At 41.2% G+C, this 20,617-nt stretch overlaps 1 protein-coding gene across 2 annotated transcripts in view; it reads left to right on the top strand.

Moving 5' to 3' along the window:
• Positions 1 to 20,617, top strand: part of LOC147663441 (tetratricopeptide repeat protein 39B-like) — a 325,459-nt gene that overhangs the window by 243,231 nt on the left and 61,611 nt on the right. For both annotated transcript variants that reach the window (XM_086950451.1, XM_086950452.1), the window contains exon 5: positions 13,691 to 13,758. In XM_086950451.1, coding sequence (XP_086806577.1) covers positions 13,691 to 13,758 — 68 coding nt within the window. The remainder of the gene's footprint in view (positions 1 to 13,690; positions 13,759 to 20,617) is intronic.

Here is a 20,617-nt window from a genome sequence, read left to right as displayed (position 1 = left end):
AACAAAAAAGTCCTTGAAGACCAATCGCTTGTTGATCAAATAAAAAGATTTATTGATAATTTCATCCATGAGAACTACACCAGTGAAATCTCTTAAGGAAACCAAATGGGATGCCATGAAGGCCACCATCAGAAGTGACCTCAATAATATCATGTCTAATATAAATAAGTGCATGAACAAACACATCAACAAGTTAGAAGAATCCAATCCAATCCAAAAGTTCTTTATTTCGGCCATATAGACCATAAAAGATACAATACTAAACACAATACATACATTTAAAATACATTTTAAGAAAATACATTACATAAAATTCTCATCTCGTCCAGCGAGGAATAGGAAGTGTCATACAGTATCCATGGTTTAGAGGGCTTTTTTCTTTCTGATTAGCCATACTGCCATTAGAAATTTGGATATGGCGAACAGAATGTGAAGTTAGAAGAATCAATTAAACAATCAGAAAAGGAATTCTCAGTTAATATAAAACAGGAACTCTTACAACAACTTAAAAGACTAAACTATGAGTATAACAAGCTGTTAAAGAGCAGGGCGCACACCTGGGTGCAACACAACAAAATGAAAAACTTTAAAGAATCCAACAAGGCAGGCAAAGTCCGAGGGAATTACTTAAAATTTAAAGAGAGACAAAACTATATCCCATCTATTAGAAACAAATTCTAAACAACTGATAAAGACCCACTAGAAATAGTTAAGGTTTTTTTGAGAATTCTATAATGACGCCTGTAATCCTGACAAAATCTCAACAGCAGGGGAATGAGAAATACTTGGAGAACATCCAGCTCCTAGTTTTCTCTCACCCTGACTACATTTCCCTCAACCAACCCTTTTCCCATTCAGTTTACGAAAGCGATACACTTCCTTAAACCTAGTAAGGCACCAGGGCCGGATGACTTTTCAGCAAGCATTTATAAAACCTTTCAAAACTAACTAATTCCTCAATTGGAGTCCCTTTTCATTCACTTTGAGAAAACTTATAAAATCACAAGGAATTAGACGAGGCTGTCTCCCTTCTCCCCTTCTCTATCTCTTAGTCATAGAACCTCTCCATGTCTCCATCAGAACAAAGGCACTTATAAAAGACCTATCTATTGGGAACACTCCCTACAAAGTCTTCATCTATGCTGACGACGTACTTATATTTTCACAAGAGGACGAAGGTGCCATCCTGGCAATCTTTTCTGAAATCAGTTCCTAGGTGCTGGCCTCAGGCTTCTTCCTAAACCTTGAAAAAAACAATGTTTTTCCTCTGAATAACATAACTCTTTCGTCCATTGTGAAATATACCAAACTACACTGGCAATCCTCGCAGATTGTATACATAGATCTATACTTTATAAGTACCCTAGAAGACACAAAGAAAATAAATGAAGAGTTCCTCCTTAAGATAACCAAAGAGATACTCTCAGCCTAGTCGTCAAAATGTATGACATGTGGAGGTCGTGCGGAGTGCAGTAAATGATGATTGTAACAAATAAACTTTATCACGTCCATGCTTTCCATACAACTATCGAACAACTGCTTTAATAACATCAATGTCATGGTTTCCGATTTTCTTTGAAAAAGGAAAAACAGTAGAATGGTCCTCAAGAAACTAAAAGTAAATAAAGGCTTTGAAGGCCTCCACATCCCCAGTTTTTTTAAATACTAACTTGCCTTTCTAATCAAACAAGCCACTGGGTAGATACATCCTGAAACTCAAGTTACACCGCTATTGGTTCACATTGAAGAATCACTGGCAAAACGATATGCTTTAATTTCACTGTTAACTTTGAAAACAGTCCCACTAAAACACTCCCAGATTATTCTCAAGGAGACTATATCAGCTCTTAGATCACTGGATAAAATTCTCCCGCATAAAGTCCAAAACTCAGACCACACTTCCCTATGGAGCAACGTGAAAATTAAAGTCAAAGGTACATCCCCATCATGGACATCTTGGTCATCAAACAATATCTTATTCCTCAAAGACCTTGCCCATCAACATACTGTAAAATGTTTGAAAAGTTAAAGAACTCTCACAACCGTGGAAACATTGAATTCTACAACTTCCTTAAATTAAATGTTGTGATGAAAAAGAATCCTATTCAACACACTTCCAACCTGCTCCCCCTTCTTTTTTAAATTATCCAAAATGCCCAATGTAGCACCCACAATTCATAACTTCCTGCACTCCTCCAATTCCAACAGAAGAATCACATCCGAAATCCAATCTAAATTGAATCAGTCCGTACGTAATCCCACTCTCTCAACCCTAAATGATGTCAAATGGGAAAAGATCTGGACATATGGCCTCGCAAACAAAATCTCTCCCACTCTTTCATAATGTAAATACTGGATACTACATAGACCACACCGGACCCCTGAGGAACTCTCCAGAATAGGGCTTCTAAACTCATACATTTGCAGGAACTGCCAAAACTCAACAGGAACCCTTATCCATAGGTTATTCCATTGTGTAAAGCTCTACCATTTCTGAAACGAGATTCAGAAAACCATAATTGCAATCTTCAACGCTGAGATCTCCTTGCATTTCCAGTTACCTTAGGGCCCTGGTTGCATTTTACCACCTTGAAACTAAACCAATCAGACATGTCTCATGGACCTCCTACTAACGATAGGAATAAAAAACATACTATGGAAATCATTTGAAAACCTCTCATAGCACACATGGTGGGCGTGGGTCTGCTTCATGAGAAGCGCAGACAACAACTAAATTGCCAGACATCTCAGAAACGATGGAATAGACTAGATGTATATATGCAAAAATAAAATCCCCTTCAGATTACAACACTCCCTCATCCCCAACGTTGGCGCTAACTCAAACCCGCTCTCACTTTTAGGCGTTAAGCAACAAATGTCTGCCGTCATATTACTCCCAGTAATATACCCTAGGCATCTCGCTCTCCTTTTACTATCCTTCTCTCTCTGGGGCCTCTTAAGTCATCCTTCTCCCTCCCCCCGACCTCCGCCCATACCCAACCTTCTCCCCTGAGGTTCACCTCCATTAATAATTTCGAACATACAAATGTGATTTACATCTGTAATCAGCTGATTATATTTTGTTTTACTCTTAAATGTACGCATTCAATCAATCAATCAGGGTGCTTGTACAGTGTGACTACTCATCTGCAAGGGTCTCAAGGCGCTGTGGGGGGCGCTGCTGGTCCGTCGAAGTCACTACGGTTCAGTCAGAATCAAGTCTTGAGGTCCTTCCTGAATTGAGGCAGTGGCGGTGATTGCCTGAGGCGTGGAGACAGGGTGTTCCAGGTCTAAGCAAAGAGGCAGGAGATGGATCTTCCTTCAGCTGAGGTTTTGTGTATCTGTGGGATGGTGGCAAGGGCCAGCTGGATGGAGCAGAGGTGTCTCGTGGGTGTGTAGAAGGAGAGGCAAGGGTTGCGGTATGCAGGTCTGGCATTGTGGAGGGCTTTGTAGGAATGTGTGAGGAGCTTGAAGGCGATTCTTTCTTTGACTGGGAGCCAGTGGCGGTCACTCAGGTGACAGGTGATGTGGCTGCGGTGGGGGATGTTCACGATGAGTCTGGTGGAGGTGTTCTGGATGTGCTCATGTACCACAAGCATTTTCCTCATTAGGATTGTCCAGTACCCCTCCCTATTACCTCCCCCTTATTTTTTTTGTATCCCCTAAAACTAATACAATGTTTTGAATTCGGTGTATTAATGGGCTAGTTCTAAAATATTTTAAGACTGCATTCAGATTTCAGCATAGCTTCCCAGGCACACCTTTCTAGGTGTCCCCAAGCCCTCTTGATTACCGCCTGGCATTAAATCTGTTCTCCTGCACTCCATTTGGCTATTCCGTGGTATGAGCTATTCCGTGATCTGAGCATCATTCATAACCTGCTCTTCATAGAGCTACTGAATCTCCTATCACTTTGCTTTTTTGTTTCCACTCATGTTGATATTTGCCATAAATTATCCTTTTTGTTCTTACTATTTCCACTTTCATACAGTTCTTCATTATCCTTAAGACTTAATAACTTATCGTATTCTGATTTCCTTGTCTTCAATCTGATGCCCCTTTGACACTCGGAAGCCCTGTAGGTTCTGCCCCCTGGGTACAAAACCACGTAGTAAACAAATAAAAGAAATGCATATATAGAGAAGAGCAAGGCAATGGATAAACTACTATCCAATAGTAACCGAATATAGTGTTTCTCTTATTATTGGGAACTAGTTGTCCTCTATTTGATTCTTTTTCTTTTTTACCTTTTCAATATTGTAGATAACTCTACCCCAGTGTAGGACAAAGTACTTGTGTAAATATATATATATGCACAGCAGTTTCCTGGTAAAACATTCTTGTAGCCATTAGAGTCAGATGAATAAATCCACTCAATAAATTCGATAATGTGCATTGAATACATTTTGAACATTATGGGCCGGATTCCGATCCCCTCAGGAAAGCCCTCCGTACTGCTCGAATCCGAAGGGCTTTCCGGACAAAACGTGCCACGGGCGTCCAAGTGAGCCAGTACGATGCTTCCGTAGGGATATGGACTCGATTCGCTCAGACTTCCATTGAAGTCTATGGGAGCCTGCGTACCGACGCCTACACAGGCTCCCATTGCAGAGAATGTGTGGGTGGGGAAAAGCATACACCCTGTGGTGAGCATCCATGGTGCTCGCCACACTGTACATGCTTGGATCAGGGGTCCCCATGGGCACCTCCCGTGACCGATTTGGAGGGCCCTGGGTTAAGGGGGGCCTGCTACGGCCCCCTGAAGTATGCTTCCCGGAGCTTTTTTGAGTCAAAGCACCGACTCGATCCAGCTGATCGATGCGTGCATCATACTTGGTCGATCGGAAATCGGACCCTTTGTGCTGCACGAGTCTACCATGTTGTAGTCGTCCAGAGGGCTTTACTGATGGGTACGAGTCGCTTGGAGCACGAGGCGATATTCACATTGTACTTGTTCACATGTACAGCGGTACGGGTCGTTCGGAAACCTGGGCTACGAATCGGACTCGCTCGCTATGGATCCCGTTCGGAGCCCTTCTCAGCGAGATCCGAATCGGGCCCTATATAGTTATATATGAAACTTCAGACATGTTTAACTTAAGGGTATTAGAATAAATTGAAATTGACATTAATAAAAGCAGTTGCACTCTCCAAAAGGTAGGTACACCAGCTTTATTCCTCTTGTCACCTCAACCACACAGCAGCGACTGCCACCAAAGAAGTCTCCCCTCAAAAGCATGCCATACAGAGAACATCACAGTGTTTCTCGCAGGGAACATCATGTAGCCCAGCCCCACAATTCCATGACATTCCACACCCCCTTCACAAACAATGATGGAAAGAATAATCCACGTATCTAAGGAATATACTTACAAAACGAATAACCAAACAATAGTAATAACTTGACTTTCCTTAATAATGAAAAACCGGCTACAGTGTAAGTATTAAACTACTCCAAAGAAAAGAGGGTGCACTTCGTACAAACATCACTATAGGACTGCATTACATAGAATCGACAGTGGAGAAAAAAATAGCCAAATATACAGCATATATATATATGCTGTACAAGGATGCTCCTGCTAAGATCAAAGGGCCCGAGGCAAGTGGAGCGGAATAACGACGGAGCAAGCCGTCTAGTCAATCGCACACGAAAAAATAAATGTTCGCACTCTCGGGTATGGCCGGAGTGAAAGTTTAATTACATGGGGTACCGTAGAGAGTGCAGACAGTTCCTTTTTTTCGTGTGATATATATATATATATATATATATATACATATATATATATATATATATATATATATATATATATATATATATATATATATATATATATATATATATATTGATATTGATATTGTTAGGAGAACTCAGGTGGAAGATGCCACTCCTAGGACATGGCATAATCCTTAAACTGGGAAAGATTTATCCTCCTAGATGAAAACCTCATATGACAATTTTTGTTTCGTGAGTGAGTGCCATTGGAATTTATAGACTCTACAAATTTCACCTCCGGCCACTTGGGCAAATAATCAGCTAGAACAAGGCCAAACTTTGACGTGCCACCCAAGGCAAATTATTGACTACAATGGGATTGACTGGAGAAGGACATGTCACTTGTGACTTATAACTGAGAATGCCTGCACAACAATGACAAACATATCATTCTATGGCTACATCTACTCTTGCCCACCAAAATAGTTTCTTACTCTACGCTTCATGGCATGCACACCAATATGGCCCTCATTAGCTAAATCCAAAATATTTGTGTGCGTACAACCAGATTCTCATCAGAAACTCTCTTGTAAGGAATTAATGTTTCAGAAGTATTTTTGTTATCAGGCCAACCACGGGTAATAAACTTTACTACTTCCTGAACACCCTTGTCATCACAAAATGACCTCAATCACCCTTGTTCTGCCGAATACCCATTCACGGCACCGCCAGTTGAGCTCACTGCACATGCCATTTCTAATTCATCCTCCATTTCATGTGTGTGTCGACTCTCTCTCACAGGTAATCTGGACAAACAATCAGTCACAAAATTCTTGGTACTCGCCACATATTCTAGCATGTAATGAAATGCTTGCAGTCTGTATTTCCACTTGGCAGTGCTGGGGGTAGCTCTTCCTCCACCCCTAGTACTGAACTTAACGACCCCACTCAAGACCTTTTGAGATATTGGACACCCCACCACAAACCAAGCGCTTCTTTTTTGATAATAGAATGCATATCCTCATCATCCCTCAATGTTATTGAAGCAAACACAATGATTTCCTCACTACCATCGCCCATTCTTTCTACAGCACCTAATCCAATATCGCTTGCTTCAGTAGAAATAATGTTCATATCATTAGTATCAAAAGCTTTGAGAGGTCGTGCATGCACAATCTTATTTTGATTGATTCAAAATTCACAACACATTCATTGTTCCAGACAAACTCCAAATTCTTCTTTAAAAAGTTTGTGCAAACATGCCATTGTATCAGTAAAATTAATCACAAATGTGGCATGGTAGTCTACTAAACCTAAAAATGAGCAAAGCTGATCTTTGGCGCTTGGTCTTCTCGCATTCCGAACAGCTTCTATAATTTTAACCTTTAGTTTAACAGCCTTGCTAGATACATAGTGTTTCAGAAAAAATTGCACTTTTCCTTCCTTAAAGTCATACCACTTGACTTGATGATTTCCAACACCTTTCTCAATCTGCAGTCATGTTCAGTCTCACTTTTGCCAAATACCAAAATGCCGTCCTGGGTGTAAGTAACCCCACAGCGTTCTTAAGCAATTATTAATATACCACTTATGCTAATCCAAAAGGTGTGCAAATATAAAAATATGCCCCTTCTGGCATCGCAAATGTGTGAGATGTCTAGAATCAAAATATAGCTCAATTTGGTGATAAGCTGCAGACATATCAAAGGAAGTGAAAAACACAGCCCCTCCTAAAGTTGCTAGCCTCTCGTTAATATTGGGCAAGGGTTGGTTATCAATCCATATATTCACATTCTAATCTCTCAAATAAACAGTCTCAGTGATTTGTCAGCCTTTGCTACAAAACTATGACCCTTCAATTGACTCAATAACTCCCATATCACATAACCTTTCCAGTTCCATTTTCAATTCACTCCATAAACTCAACTGCACTTTACATACCTTGTGAGCTACAGATTTCGTGTCCTTCCATCCCAACAAATTGAAACCATCTTTGACCATATTTATTGATCCAACAGTGGATTTACCTTCAAATTCAATCTTGGCATCACATTTCCCCACCACCTCTATCCTTTTACCTGCATATGCATAAATTGTGGTACTAGATTTGTGCAATTGAATATTATTTCCGAAAATCTTCCTCATTGATTAACGTGAAAGGAGCCCAGAATCCACTATATATATATATATATATATATATATATATATATATATATATATATATATATATATATATATATAATAAACTTGTTGTTCACTGCAATTTCACACGATGTGCCTTTTTCCCAAACTAACCATGGAAGTGATCTTCACATCACCATCCCGTTCATGTTCAGAAGCAGATAACATCAGCACAACATTATTGTTATCCTCATCTGAAATAATACGCACTCCTCTATAGACCAAGCCAAAGCGAAGAGCAAGGTTTTAGTCCTGGATTGGCTTTACACACTCATGCAAAATGCCCTTATTTCCCACATTTTAAACAAACTTAACTGTAGCATTTCCTAGATGTGATTTACTTCCACTCCTAAACACAGTATTTCATTAATTTCCTCAATACTTTTGGCAGAAACCATTTTAGAATTTTGTGGAACTTTAGCATTCACAATTCTAGTTGGTTACTTGGCATATTGTTTGGAAATGTGTTTAACCTAACTCGATCTGGCACTGTCATTCATCCCTCTCATGCACAATTATGAATGCCCAACACTTCATGCCAATGTCAAAACCGTTTCTAACTCTGGGTCCTCATTGAATACTGGTTTTTCTGGCATCTTCTTATTCGTTCCCTCAATGAGTGGATCACAAATAATTTTATCTCTAAATTCCCTGTAGTTGTATGCTGCTGCGACAATTTTCAATGCGGAATCAGAATCCTCAATTGATTTACCAGGGACCTGAGCCCGTTGTAACAGTGTTTTTTTTAGAGCCGAATCTCTTATCGTATGTTTTGATGATGGATGCATACTCATCCATTGCAGACACGCAATCCCTTTCTATCCCTCCATCAGTATGAACATTGACAACCTCCAAGGGCAAGGTCTTCAAAATGCTTCTCCCTTCAGAATCTAAATTATATATCAAAAGTGTGTTTTTTTTGTTTTCTTTTTTATAAAAGTTTCACCATCATTTGCCTCCAAATATGCCTCAAAAGTCTCCTTCTACTGTTGCCAATTTAATGGAGAAGTACCAAGCACTGTAAGAAATTGTGAAGGTGCCATTATTCTCTTCATAAGGTGACATGGGTGATTATGCCCAAACCCTTATAGCAAATAGAATGTCTTTGTAGAACTCACTCTCAAACCCCAATACAGTTTTCTCCTATATCCAAAAGTGTGTCTAAAACAAACATTATTAACAGAAACTGTTGACAAAATAACGAGTTTATCCGTATGGGAGCATAATCAAATATAAATGGCCATGTGTGCCTGTCACCTACAACTTATGCAGCCCATACAATTGGTTAATGTAAATATGCTCAGGTATGCCTGTCACTGAAAACCTATGCAGGCTAAACAATGCCAGACGTCGCCGTTCCGATTCCGAGCAATAGTAAGTTTCCCAACCTCCAAAAATGGCCGCCACGTTGTACACACAAGGTGTGTGGTCGACGGTGCGCCGGGCCTGTTCTACATCTGAAAGCACAATCTCATCCTAAACACATAAGATGGACACCAAGGATGTGCTCCCTTTCCCAAAACAATTGCCTCTGATGGTCCTGCTCGCCGGCCTACCTCTCAAGTACTTCAGAATTTTGCCACAGCACTCAACAGCATGGATGGCACACAGCTTAATGTTTCTTGCCCTTTCACTGCACCATGTCAGAAGTGCACTGGTGGCCCCACACCGAGCAATATCCACAGAGGGATGCATTGAACATGACAGCAGCTCATCGCCACTGAAAAGGAGACCCACACTCCTTAAGGTAGTTACACTAGGTTTATTCCTCCTGTCACCTCAACCGCCCAACGCCAACAGCCACCTAAGAATTCTCCCTTCATGGGAACATCACGCGTCCCAGCCAGACCATTCCATGACATTCCACAACCATCACACAGCAATGTATATAGCATACCTGGAGCGTTAAAAGAACACATGTTCAGCCCAGAGGGTGTTTTGCCCTTGTTAATTGAATTACAAGCACCTCATCCAATGGTACTCCTTTCAACGATTTTTAATTGAAGAAAGGTTGTGTAGTCCCACTGGCACCAAAATATGTAGCCATATCTCAAATACAGCTCCATAGATTGACTGCATTTAGTCCAGTGAGCCAAATGCTGACTGGAACTAACGTTTGCATTGTTGATTTCAAACCTGCTAATTTTCCTCTTTTACGTTTGCATGTCGAGCACTACTGAGCAACAACTAGTCAATGGCTGTCATCAAAACACTATTCACAATCCACAGTCAAAAGGATGCGTGAATATGAAGCCTTGATGACTTTTCAATGAGGAGGTACCGTGCTCTCCTCTGCGTTGTCTACAGTGGGGCTGATTTAGATGATGTTCATGGCACCCATGCATTGTTCCTCCGACCATGTGAAAATGAGATAACCAGAGCTAGGGATGAATGGGCATTTAATAGTATATCACTCATTCGCAACAACTGAGACGAGGCACACTGTCGTGCAAGCAGAGGCGACCTGGACGCGGAGTCCTATTGTTTGGTGACTCCTCATAATAAAGGGTTGATTAATGCCCAGTAGCCCGAATATTAGCGTGAAGAGCAAGTTATGCGCTGCCTTGAAGAGAGGAAAAGGCTGTCAGTACTGCGATAGAAGATGTTGTAACAATTACTATGAGTCTGAATTGAGCTCTTCTCTCCTCTGTGATGCAGCCACCATGATGCAAAATACTGGTTCGCAACCTATATTTGTTTCTTTGATTTGTGAATTAGTGCAGTGGAAATGTTCTCACTTTATCAAGGTTGAGGCCCAAGCCTTCTTTAGGAACTGCACAAGCAGTCCCACTTCTTGAATATCTTAAGACAAAATTGAGCAACACTTAACAAAGTTGAAGTTGTTTTGGTGTGAGGAAACTGTAGGGGAATCATGGGGAGTACAATATTAAGTTGTCATTTAATTTGGGGGTTGTTTGGTTGGCAATTGCCATTTGGGTGAAAATTCTCAAATATTGAAGTGTTTCTATGGCACTTTAATACCTCTTGCCGAGAACCTAAACTACTTTTCAGACTTTAAAGTCAACAGTTTTTCAATATATTGTGCCAGGATGGGAGAACTGTCATCTTTGGTGTTGGATTTTGGTGTCATGTGAGGCCCAGAGAGCATGCTCCTGCCTTGGTGCAGCACCGTGCAGGAGCAACTGAGGCTTGGAGTTGCAAGAGTTTTTTTTTTCTTGCTGCGTATACAACCCAGTCAAGATTATAGCCTGAGGTTCACTTAAGTCCTGACTGTGGGAAAAAAAGGTCTGTATTGGGTCTCTGAATTTCTGAAGGCTATTGATGGTCCTTATTCTCTTTGGAAGCATATTGCATCGTTTGCTTGAATGGACTGATCAGGAGCTTCCTCATCTACAAAAGTTTTTTTTAAAAATTGGGATTTATCATTAGTTGTACCATGCTTGCTCTGATAGTTATTCATTGGCCATAAAGTGTACTTTTACATTGGATGAAGCCTTCCCCTGTCGAAGGGACAATTTGTAAAATAAATACACCGGTCAAGGGGCTCAAAGTTGTTCTTAGGAGTCCACTGAAGGTTTTTCGAAATAACTGGACTACTGAACTTATATGCACCCTCATGATTCCAATTTGCACCTTTTCTTCTATCTTCCTACGTGTCATGTCACTTTGTCTCGGTCTTATGGGTTCTTTTTCATCCCTGCTTCCTCCCTTTTTCGTGTCACCTGACTCTCTCTTCCCTCTCTCTCATGTGTGGAGTCAAAGTCTGATGTTGAACTGCAAGTCCCGATCCCCAAATATGAGTACTGGTCCCAATCACCAGCACAAATGAAGCTGTGGTTACATCTTTTAGCCTTCGTATGTGCATTGCATAAGGCTTTTACAACCAGGCAAAGACCATTTGTTTCTGCTCGTGGTGGTGACCAAAGCTTTTTAAGAACAGTGGGGCAACATCCAAACCAGTTGAATGTCCTGCCAGAGATTGAGGAGACAGAGAGCTGTGACTTGAAATAGTATTGTGGAATGCTCTCACCTAGCTTCCAGAAGTGGCAAAAACTGTGTTTCAGTAGGTGAATGGGGGGTTTGTATATGTTAAGGAGTGCAAAGTGGACTCCTCACTTAATTTCATGCCATTAGCCCCTTGCTCTGGCTTTACCTCCACCACTTTTGTTTTACTCCATGCATAGGTGGGGGATATGTAATGGTGGGACATTTACATTGCAGTAAGTGCTTCAGCTTAGAATATCACAATCTTTCAGCTGTGTCGCGAAGCATGTTTTAGGTAATTTCTGTATTTTTCATGACTAATGTTCAATAAAAGAAATGTTTTAAATATAGCATCTTTCAGATTAAAAGTGCTTCAGTTAGCACCTGGGCTCTCTGAATGTGTATCCTACTTCCCTCATTGCTCTTAACACATCAATGAATGATCAAATACTGTCATGCTTATTTTGTAATATGTGGACTGTTCATCAGCTCATTTTTGAAAGCACCTATAATAGAGTATTTGTGGATCCCCTTATGTTCGCAAGCCCCAGAGATAGGCTGTGACCTACATATAGTGTACAGAGGCGGATGCTACCCTAGCCTATGCCCAGTTCTTATAGGACATAGTCACATGTGTGGTGCCCTTTGAGTGTGTGGGTCCTCTATTTAGCATCTGCGGGTCAGGGGTACCATATTTTATCATATCTGATCATGTGATGTAGAAAGCGATGCAATTTGTTATGTGCTTGGTGATGTTAGAGGTGATCCCCTCATCATTTGCCCTGTTGTGTTGCCACAAACACTGCTGTTTGGGGGAGTAATGCCAGATGATTACACATGAGTTCTAGGTGTTGGATTGGTAGTGTTACATCCTGCCAACTCACATTTATTCTGAGGTCCTAGAACATAATTGCGCCCACACCCTCCCTTCATCCTATTGATTATGCTAGGTAGGTGCAGGTGCAGAGGGACTGATAAAGTTCCCTTATTTGATACACCACCGGGAAGTGCTCAAGTCACAAGATTTCCAAAGCTGGAAGCTATGAGTAACCACATCAAGACAAAATGAGTTGACTTTGTGTGAAGCATTAAGCTCTTTTCCCTTACTCAGGAGTGAGGTTCATAGCCATTGTCACATTCATGCAAAACAGCTTACACTTGTACACTAACACAGAAAGAAAACCCTCCTGATGTAGGCAGTCTTTGTTTGGGTGCTGGTTAAACAATTAGTGTCTACTTTGAAGGACCTTAACTTGGCACTAGTTACAAAGTTGTCTTTCAGCCCTTAGCATTACAGTAGGTGTTATCAGTCCAGAGGCAGATGGGAGCATTACTGTTGGTCCTTTCTTGTCTCTATGCTTTCCCACAGCATAGGTAGTGATTGTTTTAGCCTTTCCTGTTTCTTTGCCTTTCTAATGCATTGTGTCACTGTAGCTAATGTGTTTGAGACTTGGACCATTTTAAACAATAAGGTTTTTAATTGTGGAAAGCGGTGTGATGGGGCATAATGTGTGTTGTTATCCACTATCATGGGCATTTCATAATGGTTCGGAAGAGCCAATTCTTGGATTGTACTCGGATGCCTACAATTAATATTCATGTGAGGTATTTACATACAGTGGATCCTAAGGGGAGGAGTCATGTGCTCTTGTGTTGTATGTGTTATTAATTACACAGAAACCTTCTGTGTATCTTTTCTCAGACTATCTGTAGTTGGCCATAATGATTCTTTGTTTCCACTGCAGATATACCTGGCTATGTCTATTGTAGGTAAATAGTGTGTAGCCTATGTAAATCTGGTCCATTCTTTAATATATATACTCTTTGCCCCCTTCCCCTTCTCTCTTCTAGAGGAAATGCATGCAGAGCTCTGTTATGCTGAATGTTTACTACAAAAAGCCGTGCTGACTTTTGTGCAGGTAATGGAGGTTAAATTTTGGTCTCTGTCCAAGTGTGCCCATTAGCAGAAAAAAGATGCCAATCAAATGTAGCAGTATGGACTCAATCAGTGAGGCTGCCTCATACTGTACATTAATCTTTTTTAGCCACACTCGCCTTGTTAATCCTGGATTTAGCTCTAAAAATAACGTCTTCAGTTTCTTCTGCAGGCCAGTGGGACAAGTCCATGACGCTGGTATGGAGGATGGCACGACAACATTTTGCAAATTCCCTTGTAAATTCTCTTTCGAAACATCAAGAAATCACATCTTATTTTAGCACTATTGTTTCCTTAATTAAATTCAACCATGATAGTTTTTCAGTTGTTGGGTGAGGAAGAATTTGCATGTGGAACTAAAAAACACAGTAGTAAAAATGGTACAAGTCGGTTTATCAGACTAGGATGTGCAATAGGGCTGGTTGGAGCCAGTTTGAGGGTACTACGTTTTCGTTCTAGTACACTGAGGTACAGAATTACCAAGGGAAATTTTGTAAAAAATGTAGATATATTAGCCAAACATGGATATGTTTAAGAGACTGTTCTTAAGAGCAGTTCCTAAATTCCCCCACTCTCTCTTGGTTTTCTACTGCACATTATGTTCATTCTGTGCCCCAAAATGTTACTGTATTTAAATGTGCTCAAATGCACATGTATGTCTTTACCCCTAGCTCTAGATAAGCAACATATTCCTAGTTTTGCTGGTTAAGGTTATTTCCTTTCCTCTAATGTGAACCAAATGCTGAACCAAAGTACATTGAACGCTTACTCCAAATACTAAAATAAAACTACAATGACAAAAATATATTTTTTAATATGAAATTCTGTACTCCTTGCTGTCTTATGCTATATTGACTTCCCTCTCTTCCCCTGTGGCACTTGGCAGTGCCCTGTTGTGGAGGCCTTGCAGCCTTCCTTGTGCCTTTCTCCCGATGACAACTTAGAGCCATCTCAGCCATGATCATAGGTTTGAGTTACCAGAGAAGAAGTGAGCTGTGCAAGATCATACCTACGTAGATTGCTGACCTCATTTCATTCCACGTCACTTTGTCATCGGTGTCCTTGTTGAATGTGTGTTACGTCATCGCTTGCCTATTCTAGCAGCAACGTTCTAGAGGGTTGGTGTTCTGTCTTCGTGACGAGCATGCTGCTCTGTGTTATGGCATCTTACACGGATCCTGTGAACAAGGCGTAGACATATTTGATGATGAAATCAATTAAACAGATTATCTGCATGTTTATGCTGTGTTGCCTCATGAAGTTCAGAAACTAGGCCATGATATCCACTATTTCCTTTTTTTAAATATATATATATATTTCATATAATGATAAACTACATCATATCTAACTACAACATAAAAACATCATTTCACTGGCAGCGTAGTGCCAAATCTGCTATAGCAATTGAAATGGAATGGAAAGCAGTGAACCCTCAGGTACATATTATTATCACCCGCAGGACCATGCCCCCACTGAGCCTATCACTGTCCCTCAATCAAACAAATGTTGAATTCTAAATGCTGTGGTAATGGCTGCAATAGGGCGCCCCTGGGTGTTTCCCATCAACCTCACCCCACAACAGTCCATTGCCCCCACCTTGCCTCTTCCATCCAGAGAGGGGGGGGGGGAGTCAGGTCAGCATCTCAGGCATGGCCTCCTCTTCCGTCTGTGATTGGATTAGGTACAGTTTAAATGGGTCCCATAAATCTCTGGTTGGGACGCTGGGGTTGGCGGGGTGGGGCAAGGGGAGTTAGGAGAAACTGCAAAATGTTCAAGTTGATAATTAAAGTAGAATTTTTCTTATACCCATTGTTTAAGGTTTGGGAAGCGACCCCCTCCCCCAGTAGCAAGCTACCAAACGCTTGGCCAGCAGTAATGCCAGTGCGCTGAGTTTTCTATGGGTAGTAGTGATTTTCTCAATCCAGCCAAGCAGGGCCACTCTGGGAACCAGTGCTATGTCACTAAAAAGCATTTGCTTCAGTGTGGTATTTATCTCATTCCAATAGGCCAGCACCCCCGGGCAAGACCACATCAGATGTGGGTAGTTCCCCACACCATAGACAGTTGAAATCTGCTCAAACTGAAGTGATGCCGAGTTTTTTTGGGGTGATATGCCAGGTGCAAAAATATTTAATGGATAACCCTCAGTCTTAAGCTGAAAGAGGTTTTGCTTACTTGTGTGCAGCAGAATTTCGGGTGGATTCCATCCCCAAATTGGGCTCCCAGCCCACCTTTGCTGACTGCTCTTTTTCCAGCAGGCCCTCAAGCGTTGCTTGGTATAAACGTGTTATAAATGTTTAATGCAAGTGTTGGTGATTAGTGTATCTAGTGCCGGTAAGGACTTCGACTCAGAGGCCACGCAACCTTCAATGGAAAACATAATAATATATCTAAGGGGCTAGGGCTAGGTGGGCTGTTAAACTGCAAATGTTAGGAATGTTCCCTTTTTATAAAGGTCCGCCAAGTTCCAATCTACAGACTTGTGTTAATGCTTTAGGTTCCTGCGCTCACTGTCAAGAGCTGGTGGTCGCGCAAAGAGCATTGTGGGTAGTATTTGATATTATGTTTGCATAACTGTTTGCAATGGAATGACCTCACAGGACTATACAGTACAGGCCGTTGTAGAGTATCTATCAGGGAGTTGCACAATAGGTTTTTCTAATAGTGAGGCTAGTGGACTCGGGTTAACACTATCTAATTTAACTGCCACGTCCGCTACATATGAGGTGGGGTGATGCAGTAGTGTTGAAAGTGGAAATGGAGCTTAACCAGTATAATTCGGGATCGGATGCTTAAAACCTGCCATGTTGCTACGAAAGTTTAAGCGTGTCCCAGGTCTTCTGGCTCGCTTACTGCCCCTACACGTGCACTATTTCCTTATTTAAATTTAATCTGGGATTATCTTTCATGTATTTGATGTGGCTGTGGTGTCGCTTGGTAAGACAGTGGCTGTTAAATGGGTTTCGCCATGGCCTCCCTGCTCTAACTAGACCCACTGGCACAAAGGTGTAGTACTGCCAGCAACTTTGCCCTTAATGAATAAACAGACAAATTGCAACTTGATATTCTAATTCTGTCACTATACCATCTTTTAGCCAAATTTAATCTGAACATCATGATGCTCAACATAACTACTTTCCTGAATAATGTTTGATTTATCCTTTGCCCTCAACGTTTGTTGTCTGCATGGCTCAAATAACTTGATATTTCATAATCATTCAATCAGCTTGTACTTGTAAAGCGTGGCTTATCACCTGAAAGGGTATCCAGGCCCAGTGCTGCAGGTCTCAGTCAAAGAGCCATGTCTTGAGTTCCTTACCTGAAGTGGGTCTGAGAGGGTGCGGTGCGGAGGTGGAGAGGGAGAGCGTTCCAGGCTTAGGCGGTGAGGTGAAAGAAGGAGTTACTCTGGAGTGGCGGATGTGTGGTATGAGGGTGAGGTGTGCAGAGCGGAGACTCCTGGGCAGTCGGTGGAAATGCAGGCAGTGGTTCATGTAGGCAGGTCTTTGGGCATGGAGGGCTTTGTGGGCGTGGGTCAGAAGCAATTGGCATCTTTTCTGGCTTAGATTTAGTGCAGTTTAAGCTGTATGCATGGGTCTGCTTCTATGCATATGGATAACTTTTATATTGATTGATATGTAATTTCTTCATTGTCAAGGATACCACATTTGTTTTGGCAACATTTATACTATGTTCTGCGTTGTATTCCTGTGTCTTACAGCAGGAAACATGCTTGTAGTAGTTCTCTTTTGTGTTTTTGCACTGCTTTTGAGGTCCACATTTATCCTTCTCAGTTTGCCAAATTGTGCTATATGGTCGTCCTTTTTAGTGACCTATTATGGGGTTCTCTAGTTTTTAAAGCAGTGCTTGCATTTGTAACTTTCTCTTACATTTACGTTTTTGAAATGAGGTTGAATGTGTTCTCTGCTATTACAGGTGTGGTAGAGGCTTGGATACTCTTGGTATAGGGCCCACAGTCTCACCTCATGGTTCACCCTTCTGTTTCTTGATAACATAAGTGGCAACAGACAGGTCTATTTCACTGAAAGTTTTAGGTTTGGCTAATAAAATTTATTTTGGGGATTATAGGTGAGTGTTTATTTGTGATTAGGGAGCGGAAAAGCGAGTTATAAGAAAAAGGTGCTGTTTGAAAGGTTGAAATTCTACACAAAACTATATTTTTGGGTAGAATTGAGTTTCTTCTTCGAGATTTCCGTATTTTGCATTTGGTGCTCTAGACTGTAACTTTTCTGTCGGAGATTTTGAATTTCGCTTATCTGTAGCTTTGTATTTATTGAAAGGTTTAGGGACTTTATAAAGCACAGACCTGACTCCAGGTAGCAGAAACACTTTATACAGGAACTGTTTATTATAGAACATGATCTAGGACATAAAGTGCTGTACCTAGAATAGTATGCTATGTGATTTCTGGATTACAGAAACCAGGATGTGATTTGTGTGGGAGCCGAAGGGAAATGAGGAATGTGAAAATGATTAGAGTTTGTATAATGAAAGCTCAAGTATGGGGAGATCTTTAAAAAGAGGTCCTGTGGTCAGCATGATGAAACACGTGTTTTGTTGTAGGGAATTGCCCACTCGAATTCTTCAGGGCTGTCTAGTAAGAGACAAAGTTCTTCTTGTTCTACCTGCCGGTGCTACTTCCGTCCCGGCTGTCTATCGATCGCTTCTCAGTAATCTGCACAGTTATCTCTTTGGTTTAGCAGTAATCTCTCCTGTGTGGTTTTTGTCTGTCACGTCTGTAGTTGACTCCTATCCCTATATTTTTTTTCTCCACATATAATTATGGCTTCCAGCCGTTGCCCCAATAAGGGTTTCCTAGCGAGTACGCAGAAGATCTCAGAAACTTCACAAGTTCACAGGTGACCCGGAAGTCACATGTGAACTCGTGAACCGGCTGAGATCTTCAGCGGACTCACTAAGAAACCTGTATTTACCCTTATTTGTATACCACACAGGAAAGATCACTCCTAAACCAAAGAGATAACTGCGCAGATTACTGAGAAGCAATCGATAGTCAGCCGGGACGGAAGCAGAACCGGTGGGGAAAACGAGAAGAACTTTGTCTCTTACTAGACAGCCCTGAAGAAGTCGAGAGGGCAATTCCCCACGACGGAACATGTTTTGGCTGGGCAATCCATTGAATAAAAGAACACAAGAACACCAAACGACTGCAAATATTTGAAAGAGTTCGATCCACTGTATCTCACAAATTTGTACTGTACCACTTATTGTATATCTATCACAAGTAGAGATATAAGAAAACAGCGTGTGCATAGGACAGGGTAAATTCACATCCTATGGTATTTTCCCTCTTTTTGATAATCTTGGGGATAATAGGTTAGGTGCTAGCTGCTGAAGAGTTTCACTGTAAATTTTTGCATGATTCTCCTATGCGGAACTCTGTGACGTGAACAAAAAACTCCTCAGCGCTACGTGGAGTTCTGCAAGCGGCAGAGTGTATTAGGTCATTCCGGTTGCTCTTATTTTTAGCGCTCGGTGTTTGCCCTGCGCAAATGGTATTATAGGCAGCTCAAAAGGATGCAGCTTCTTTCTCCCACTTGAGTAGATGTTCTACTCAAGCGGAAGGTTTCTCAATGGGAAATCTCACTGGGGTGGGGTCTGGATAAAATTTTCCTCACTCGCCAACTTAATGGCAAGCGAGGAAACAAAATCCAAGAGCAGAATTTCACACCCATGCCTACACAGAAGTCTAATATGAAGTTCTTCGTGGACTGAGGGAGCTGCTCTGAAGTGAAAGTGGGGCTGTGCACAGCTCTGCCCCCTCCCATCCATTCAGGATGGCCCATCCTGCCAACACCTAATCCCTTTGTTGTATGACTGTCTGGGAGGAGTACACAACGGCCAACCACACCTCGTCATGTGACCCAGGGAACAGGAACTAAATAGGACAAGAAAATGCCAACTTCCTAAAAATTATATTTTCATAATTGTGACTTTAAGTCCAACTTTGCCATTAAAGAGGTTTTAAATAAAAATTCAGTAAACACCAAACATGACATTTCTACTTGCTCTCAAACAAAAGTACTAATTTATTAAATGTAATATGATAACCCAGTGTTCTCCTATGGGAGATGCAGGTCTCACAATAGTGAAAAACACATTTATAAACTTTTTACTGTCAGGACATGTAAAACTTAAAAGTAAATATACACCTTTTTAAATACAATGCAACCTGTCCTATGTGTTTTTTGCATAGGGCCTACCCTTGGGCTGACTTATATGTATTAAAAGTATAAGTTTTATTCTTGACAAAAGGTTTATTTTGGCATTATGAAACTGCGTACAGGCTGCAGCGGCAGACCTGAGACGTGTTTAAAAGGGCTACCTAAGTGGTGGCATTACAAGTACTGCGGGCCCACCAGTAGCATTTAATTTACTAGCCCTGGTATATGGTATACCACTTTACTAGGGACTTATAAGTAAATTAATTATGCCAATCTGTTGTAAGTAAATTTTACCATGTTTTTGGGTGGGCGCACAAGTACTTTAGCACTGGATAGCAGTGGTAAAGTGCATTGAGTCCTACGGACAACCAAACTAATCCAGCAAAAGAGGAGAGGTGAAGGCATAAAGTTTGAGGATGACCATGCAGAGAGGGCCAAGTCCAGCAACATCATTCATGACATCACCAATGACATCATCCAGTGAATGTGACAGTTTGCTACACGCTTTTCATATTGGAAGGAATTATGTGAGGTACATCTAGACCCAATTTTCTATAACCTCTGTAAGTACTAAAGGACGTAACCTTTCTTACCATGGAGAACATAAAACATGTCGGTGAAATCACCCAAACTTAGTAA

Source organism: Lissotriton vulgaris, unplaced genomic scaffold, assembly GCF_964263255.1.
Source record: "Lissotriton vulgaris unplaced genomic scaffold, aLisVul1.2 SCAFFOLD_2539, whole genome shotgun sequence".
Lineage (NCBI taxonomy): Eukaryota > Metazoa > Chordata > Amphibia > Caudata > Salamandridae > Lissotriton > Lissotriton vulgaris.
The sequence above is the reverse complement of the archived record's forward strand: the minus strand, read 5'-3'. Positions and strand labels throughout refer to the sequence as shown.